The sequence below is a fragment of the Plecotus auritus genome, assembly GCF_963455305.1.
Source record: "Plecotus auritus genome assembly, chromosome: 6".
NCBI classification, from domain to species: domain Eukaryota; kingdom Metazoa; phylum Chordata; class Mammalia; order Chiroptera; family Vespertilionidae; genus Plecotus; species Plecotus auritus.
In genome coordinates this window covers 83,100,914-83,109,147 of record NC_137773.1, presented here as the reverse complement: position 1 = coordinate 83,109,147, position 8,234 = coordinate 83,100,914, and the positions used below count along the sequence as shown (strand labels likewise).

Genomic DNA, 8,234 nt, shown 5'->3' with positions numbered 1-8,234 from the left:
TTGCTCTAATGGGGAAGGTGGGATCTTCGTTGATTCGTTCATTCACGCACCCAACATCTGCCCATAGGGTGATGCTGGTGCCTCGGGGGGGCCTGAGCCCCAGGTGGGAAGAAGGCACTAGGGCACAGGCACACCACTGGGTCAGGACTGGGGCAAAGCGAGGGGCCCAGAGATGGGGTGAAGTGCCCAGAGCCCACTGCCTTCCTAATTTCTGCATTTGAGGGACTCCTCTAAGAGTGAAAATGTGATGAAACATGGAGCTTAATCATCTCCCCTGTGCCCCTAAGTTTGTCTCTCCCCCTGAGTCCCAATTCTCAAGGGGACCCTAACTTTAGTAACCCCTTCCACACACCTCCCACCTTGGCTCTAGTTCTCCAGCTCCAACCAAGGTTGCCCCCAGTGTCACCACCCCCATCACCTCCTTTAGGAAGGTCCCCCCAGAGCCCTGGCCGCCCGCTGAGTGGATGCACACCAGGACGGAGCCCTATGGGTTTCCTCGTGGCATTAGGATGGTCACGGTGTCTCTAACAGCCTCACCCGGCCCAGGGCCCAAGATTGTGCCCTTGCATAGGAGGTGTGAAAACCTGCAGTTACCACCTATCTGTGTGTCCTTCCTCCACCTCTAGTCCCACACAGCCCAGGGGAACCTCGCCATCTCCAATCCCCTTTACTTAGGCCCAGCTTTACAAGGTCCCGCCCTTAAATGATAGGCCCCTTAATACTCTAGTGTTAGTAAGAACTCCTCATCGCTCTAGCTGGGTAGTTCAGTTGGTTAGAGCATCATCTGGATAGGCTAAGGTTGTGGGTTCAATCCCTGGTCAGGGCACACATAAACAATCAATGAATGCATAAATAAGTGGAACAACAAACTGATATTTCTCTCTCCCTTCTCTCTAAAAATGTCAATAAAGACACCCTCCTCTCTCCATTAGTGCAAGATCCCACCCACTGACCCACTGCAGCCCCTCACCCACCGCAACACCCCTGGGCTGGCACCACTCCAGAGATGATCCCAGGCTCTGCTTCTGCCCTGGCCTCACCCATGGGACCCTCCCTGCAAGGCCCTGCCCTGACTTCTCTTGGCCCCACCTTTCGGAGGGGATACAGACTCTTGTCTGTATAGGGGGATCTCCGTCTCAGGGAGGCCCCAGGGCAGGGAGGTTGGGCCTGGAATCCTTCGCCTTGAGGCTTCCTTATGTGTGTGTGGGGGTGGAGGAGGGGGAGGGGGAATGGCTAATGGGGTGCTTGGGTGAGCTGAGTGGAATGAGGGGGCAAGCGCTAGGACGTCTTCCTACCCCAGATACATTTTGGGTGAATTCTGGTCATCCCAGCACATCTCCAACCCCCACTGTCTTGCACCGAGTCTTCCTGGGCTCCAGGTCCCACTGGCTGAACCTCACTTCTCATTTGGGGAATAGACATGGCACAGCTCAGGCTCCCAGGAGCTTTAGAGCTGGCCCTGGGCCAGGTCTCCCTCATGGCTCCAGGGAAACCTGTGACTCAGACACCAGCCATCCTGACCTAAAAGGGAAAGAAGCAGAGGAGAGAAGGTGAGAGATCTGGGATGGGGGACACCCCAGGTAGATGGGGAGCCCAGAGAAGTTTATTGAAGAAGTCCGGCCTGTCTGAGAACTGTGAACTGAGACCAGAAGGGTGAGGAGGCAGTGCCCGAGCATGCGGGAAGGGTGCTTCCCCCAGGGCGGGGCAGAGGGAGCAGCCCTGGCCAGGGCTCGGAGAGCTGCGGAGGGCCCTCTGGTGAGACAAATTCCTGGCATTGATGTGATGACCGTGAAATAGAGAGGCTGTGGGAAGGTTCTGGGCTCTGTGGGAAGTCTGGTGTCTGCCTCCACTACAGTTAACTGCCCTGAGACCACGTTGAGACCTCTCAGAGCAGCCTGGCCCTTTATACAAGCTTAGCAATTAATGAATAACTCCAGGGCCCATGTAATCAGTCAACAAACACTAACGGAGGCCCTCACTGGGCTGAGCATTGTGTCCCTTGTGGAAATGGGTTAAGAGGGGACAGCAGGGAGACCCAGGGGGAGGTGGGTGTGGCCATCACAGGAGAGGCAATGGTGGCCTGGCCAGAGGATGGACCTGGGCATGGGCAGCAGCAGCCAGAGGTAGAAGCCATTCTGGAGACCTGCTGCAATGGAAGTCAAGGCAACTTCTGTTTGGTAGCTGGAGGGACTGGTGGACATGGGGCTGTTGCAGGTGGACATGGGGATCAGTGGAAGCCCCAGATATTCAGGGAAGGACACACAGCCATCGGCTGGACCTTCAGAGCTGGGAAGGTGGCAACCGATGGAAGTGGGAGGTGACATTTTGGAGAGGGCAGGGTAATGGACAGTGTGTGGCAAGAGCTGGGCAACTGGTGTGACCTTGCGCCCTCTCCCGACAGCCCCACCAGCATGGGCAGTCTGGCCTACGGCGAGGACGTTGAGGAGGAGAAGAACTCAGGTGCATGTTTTGGGGTCAAGTGTGGGGTGTGGGATCTGTAGAGTAAGCTAAGGGGCATTGCAGAGTATAGTGGCTGAAATATGGGGATGAGGAGACCCCCCCCCCACCCAGTCCATTCAACAGGCCCAGCATGGAGTTCTCATTGGGTTACAAATAGTCCTAAGTCCCATAACCGAATGCTAGACTCAGGAATTGGGGGCTGCAGACCTGAAACAGCTGGGCCGCCCAGGCTGGGTGAGGAGCCTCCACTCGGAGCCCGGCACCAGGCCTATTTCACCCCCTCTGTAGAAGGAGTGGGCATGAACGGATCTTCCAGGGCCCGTCCTCTGAGCCTGGGGACTGGCCCAGGGTGGTGTTTATTTACCAGCTCCCACATCCATGGTGGTTCCCCTGGGGACCCATTAGACCTCCTCCGGGAGATCCTTAGGCAGTGTTCACTGCACCCCATGCAACACCCTGCTCTCTCTGGCTTCAGCGTTCACCTGGGAGGTGAAGGCCAATAGCCGGACCTACAACAACCAATTCAAGGAGAAGGTCTTCCTGTGTTGGCAGAGGAAGAAGTACAAGGTGGGTGGCCCCAGCCCCATTGCCCTCTGCTACCTCCTCCCAACCCGCACACACTGAATTTTAATCACGAATGAATCACCAGTTTGGTGCTAGAGTTTCCACTGTTTCCTTAGCCCTACCCCAGTTCACCTTAAAATAAGAAAATACTGCCCAGCCGGCGTGGCTCAGTGGTTGAATATCCAGTTGTGAACCAGGAGGTCATGGTTCGATTCCAGGTCAGGGCACATGCCCTGGTTGTGGGCTTGGCCTCCAGTAGGAGGTGTGCAGGAGGCAGCCAATCAATGATTCTTTATCATCATTGATGTTTCTATCTCCCTCTCGCTTCCTCTCTGAAATCAATAAAAACATATAAAGAAAAAGAAAATTCGAAATCTTCAAATTACAATGTGTCCATCAGACTCTGCCTAAAATCTCCCTGGGTGTGTCTCACTTTGGGAAATACTGGGGTCACAGTCCTACTTGATGAATCTTTGCATTCAGTGGGGGCTCAATAATTACTGATGGCTCAAGGCTTTGCATTAAATTGGCACTCAGTAATGCTGTTCTGAAGGCTTTGCATTCAGCAGGTGCTCAGTAGAGCTGGCTCATGGTAGTTAATACTGGCTCGAGGCATTACATGCACTAGTTGAATTACTGCTGATAGTGGTCAAACTGCAGGGTGAGGCTAAGGTGGGGCCCTGGCCTGGGCAGCACCTCTATGCTGGCTCTCATTCCAGGACAACATCATCCACACAGCCAAGTACAACTTCTTCTCCTTCCTGCCCTTAAACCTGTACGAGCAGTTCCACCGAATGTCCAACCTCTACTTCCTTTTTATCATCATTCTCCAGGTGGGGCAGGATAGGGGTGGCTCCAGGGGTCAGTACAAGCACCTGAGCACATACCATTCCTTCCATCTGCTCACATTGCCTCCTCCAGGAAGCCCTCCTTGACCAGCTTTGCCACATGGCTCTGTAGACACATGGAGGTTCATTTGTGTTTGTGCGATTGGGAGGAGGGGTCAGTGTCTGGCTCCTCACACACTGGGAGCACCCTCATGGCTGAGTCTCCACTGCTCAGTCCAGGGCCTGGTACACAGAAGATGCTCTCAATATATGTTCAATGATGAAGGTGCATGAGTGGTTCCTCTGGGTCCAAGGAGGGCACAGCCCCTCCCCAGGATGGATAACCTTGGCCACATGACCCTCTTGGCTTCAGCCCACTGAGCTGACCCCAAAGGGTAAGGAGGAAAGAAGGGTTGAGAGCAGTTCTCAGGACCTGCTGGGCCACTTCCCAGCACCTGGGTGGCCCTGCCAGATGGGCAGCTGTCCTACCTGGGCAGCTTGCAGAGCGCCCTGACCCCCACTCAGTTCTCATTGTTCTGACCCCCTCTGCTTTCATCCATCGATGCAATAATCACTGTGTGCAGGCCCTATGCTAGACCTTGACAGTGGCCCTGACACCCACTGCCATTAAATCACATGGAGGGGACCAGTGATGGAAAGCGGACCCACACCCCAACCCAGGCTGGTCTGGGGTTCACTTGGAGCTCAGGCCTGAAGGGTGACTGGGAGGAACAGGGTTACAGGGAGGGAAACAGTAAAGCCGAGGCTCTGAAGAGGGAACAAACTTGGGGCTGGTAGGGCTTCCTGGAGGATGTGACCTGGGAGCTGGGCATGGAAGGGGGATGAGTTTGCTAGGGAGAATAGGACATAGAGGGGCAGTTGTCCCAAGATTTGTAGGGGGAGGTGGCTGGCCTGGAGCCCAGGTGGCTGGCAGGTGGGACACAGGATGCCAGGTTGAGAGGCTGGGTAGGAGGGCAGGGGGAAGCGGTTTGGGGCAGTGTTTGGGATGGTGGTTCAGTATTGCCTTCCCGCATGACCCAACCTCTGTGCCAGGGCATCCCCGAGATCTCTACCCTGCCCTGGTTCACCCTCTTCGCCCCATTCATCTGCCTCCTCATCATCCGGGCCACCCGAGACCTGGCAGATGACATCGTAAGTGGGGTCCAGGGTCAGTTGGGGAGGGGGTTGGGGCAGGGTGTGGTCCTTGTCTTGCTGCCACAGGGACAGATGTCCCATAGCTCTCTGGCCCTTGGTGCCACACTGGGTAATAGGTGGACCGTGCCTTCCTTCTCTGTTCATAGCAGTTGTCCCAGCAGCCCCCCTTCCTCCATCAGCGTCCCTGGACAGATGTGGCTGGTGTGGGCTCACTATCGGGGCCACATGTGAGCTGGAACTGTGCTCTGCACCTTCACCCTCACCAGGGTGGTGTGGGGCAGGGCGGGGGCAGGGCCACCCTTCTGACCCACCTCTGTGGACTCAGGGCCGACACAGGAGTGACAGGACCATCAACAACAGGCCCTGTCAGATGCTGGTGGGGAGCAGGTGAGGCCGCTGGCGCTGTGTGCGGTGCATCCTGAGGACAGGGACTCCAGCACAGCTGGTGGCAGGTGGGCGGGGGGGAGGACATATCAGGGAGGGGTGCCCAGCAGAGTGCCCAGAAACTTCCATGCCCCCGGACATCCTGGTGGAGTCTGATGTCTGCAGGGACCCAGCCTGCTGTCTACCAGGCTAAGGGCTGGGCCCTGTGATGGGGAAAGAGGCTGGGACCTGAGCAGGAACCCTTGCAGGGCTGAGAGTTCAGCTGAAGGGACTGAAGGGACTTGGATGCTGAAGGGGGTGGAGGAGGCAAGGTTAGGGAAGATTGGACTTCCGGTGTGGGCTGAGAGTCCCCCACAAAGACCTGCTGGTGGGCAGGCAGGGAAGAAAAGCACCAGAGGGGGGGCTGCAGTCCCTGCCCCCGCTGTTCTTCCACTTTGGGGGGTGGGGTGGGGGGTTAAGGGTTCCAAAGATAGGTCTGGCTGGGCCCCCTCTCACACCTGCTGCCCACCCCCTACAGCTTTCTGTGGAGAAAATGGAAGGACCTGTGTGTGGGGGACCTGGTCCGTCTGCACAAAGACAACATTGTCCCGGTGAGCTGGTGTCAGCCTGGCTCAGAACTCCCCACTCCTGGGGGAGGGCTGCCTCCCTGCTTGTCTTTCTCCTGCCCACACCCCCTCTCCCAGTGCTGTTTTCTTCCTCCTACCCTCCCCGTCCCACCCCAGGCCGATGTGCTCTTGCTGGCCACTACGGAGCCCAACAGTTTGTGCTACGTGGAGACAGCAGACATCGACGGGTGAGCACAGGTCCTCACTAGGGGCTGGGGGCCTGGGCCAGAGGGCCTTCCCCAATGGCCACACAATATGGTCCCCAGCCCACGGGGGTATTTGGGTCATTCATTCTGGGAGCATTTGTGGGGGACCTGCAAGTGGCAGGGGCAATCACATCCAGTCAGAGAAAGGGACCCACCTTCTTTGCACCAACATTTCTGGAGGCCCCCCTGTGCTCCAGGTGCGGCTGTCCAACACTGAGAAGGCCTGGGGTCCGGCCTTAGCCATTTCACAAATGTCCTGCGTGAATGTGGGCCAGGCCCCTCCCTCTCTGGGCCTCAGCCTCCTGATTGGCATCTGAGCCGCAGTAGGGGCTCCGTGAAAATGTCTGAGTGACTCTGGAAGGGGGCTGGGGGTGCCTTGCCTGGGTGCTGTCTGTCCCAACCTCTCACCTCACTCCTCTTCTCATCACCAGGGAGACCAACTTGAAGTTCAGGCAGGCTCCGATGGTCACGCACCAGGTGCTGACCAATGGAAGGAAGATGGCTTCCTTCCAAGGTAAGAGGTGGCGAGTTCATCCACCCCATCTGGGCCTTGGTCTGCCTCTCTGTGCAGCAGGCATGGAAGTTCCCATTTCACTAGGTTTTTGGGATGGTGATGGGGTCTACTGGGGGTGTCGGGGTCGAAATAGTTTTGTTGTTGTTGTTAATCCTCACCTGAGGATATTTTTTCCATTGATTTTTAGAGATAATGGAAAGGAGGGAGGGAGGAGAGGAGAGAGAGAGAGAGAGAGAGAGAGAGAGAGAGAGAGAGAGAGAGAGAGAAACATTGATGTGAGAGAGACAAATCGATTGGTTTTTTTCCCCCCGGCACACAACTGGACCGGGCCGGGGATCCAACCTGCAACCCTTCAATGTTCAGGCCGACACTCTAACCACTGGGCACACCAGCCAGGGCACTATAGCTTTTAATAGGCCAGCTTATCCCAGGCCCATTTCATGTCCTTTAAATCCATGTAACAGTTGGAGCGTTTGCTGTTATTGTTAGAAAACATGCTGCACCATTTGATCAGGCATTACATTTTATTTTTAAAATGTTATCACATTAAAGCAAATGTTTTTGGTTGTTTAATCAAAAAGGCAGCCTCTGTGCGCAGAGATAGGGAACCGACCCATCCGTCGCAACTTCTTATTTTCCACCTGAAAAGTGGGACTGTGGGTAAAGCTACTGCTTGCCAGAGCCCAGCAAGGGGGTTCATTATTTTTTTTCCTGTCTTATTGCAAAGACAAGTTAATCAAATTGGGTCCTAGAGCAGAATCTTTCTCTCACACACAGCCCTTTTGCTCTTGATATTCAAGCATTGGTTACATTTGTTTTTATGACATCTGAGAAAAAGCCTCGCTTACATGGAGGCCAGGCACTGTATGCCAGGTGCTGGCTAGGCTCCAGGGTCCCCAGCATGAAGGAGATGAGGCTGGCACCTCCTCTCACAGAACTCACAGGGATTCATGACACCACGGCAGGAATAAATGTCTGCTGACCTCCCAGGATTGTAACCAGGAGGAAGGGGACTCAGGGGGCGGGGGTGGGGGGGACCTGACTTGGCTGGAGTCAGAGAGGGTTTCCCTGAGGAGGTGTGCGTCCTGGCACAGGGAAGAGCATGCACAAAAACCCTGAGGCTTAACAGAGCCAGCTTTGGAGCATCCAGGAGGAAGCTGCATGGCAAGGGGGTAGAGGTGCCAGTGGGGCAAGTTTGGGGCAGTGCAGGGCCCTTGAGGGTTGCTAGAGCCAGAAGGTGACAGAATGTTCCCCACACCCTGCCCCGCCCTGCTTTGGAGAGGGGTAGCCTGACCCCAGCCATGCCCTTGGCTCCCTGATTGCCCTTTCGCCCATAGGCAAGGTGGTGTGTGAGGAACCCAACAGTCAGATGCACCACTTTATGGGGTGCCTGAAGTGGGAGGGCAAGAAATATTCCCTGGACAGTGGCAATATCCTCCTACGTGGCTGCAAGATCCGAAACACAAACACCTACTATGGACTGGTCATCTATGCCGGTACCGCCACTCTGGGGCCCCTG

At 55.9% G+C, this 8,234-nt stretch overlaps 1 protein-coding gene across 1 annotated transcript in view; it reads left to right on the top strand.

Annotated features, from left to right (window-relative positions):
* Positions 1 to 2,411: 2,411 nt before the first annotated feature.
* Positions 2,412 to 8,234, top strand: part of ATP8B3 (ATPase phospholipid transporting 8B3) — a gene marked incomplete at both ends in the record, with an annotated part of 30,141 nt that continues 24,318 nt past the window's right edge. The window contains 9 exon segments of the mRNA XM_080675419.1: positions 2,412 to 2,460; positions 2,936 to 3,027; positions 3,744 to 3,857; positions 4,905 to 5,003; positions 5,332 to 5,393; positions 5,908 to 5,980; positions 6,113 to 6,183; positions 6,633 to 6,715; positions 8,053 to 8,211. Coding sequence (XP_080531545.1) covers positions 2,412 to 2,460; positions 2,936 to 3,027; positions 3,744 to 3,857; positions 4,905 to 5,003; positions 5,332 to 5,393; positions 5,908 to 5,980; positions 6,113 to 6,183; positions 6,633 to 6,715; positions 8,053 to 8,211 — 802 coding nt within the window.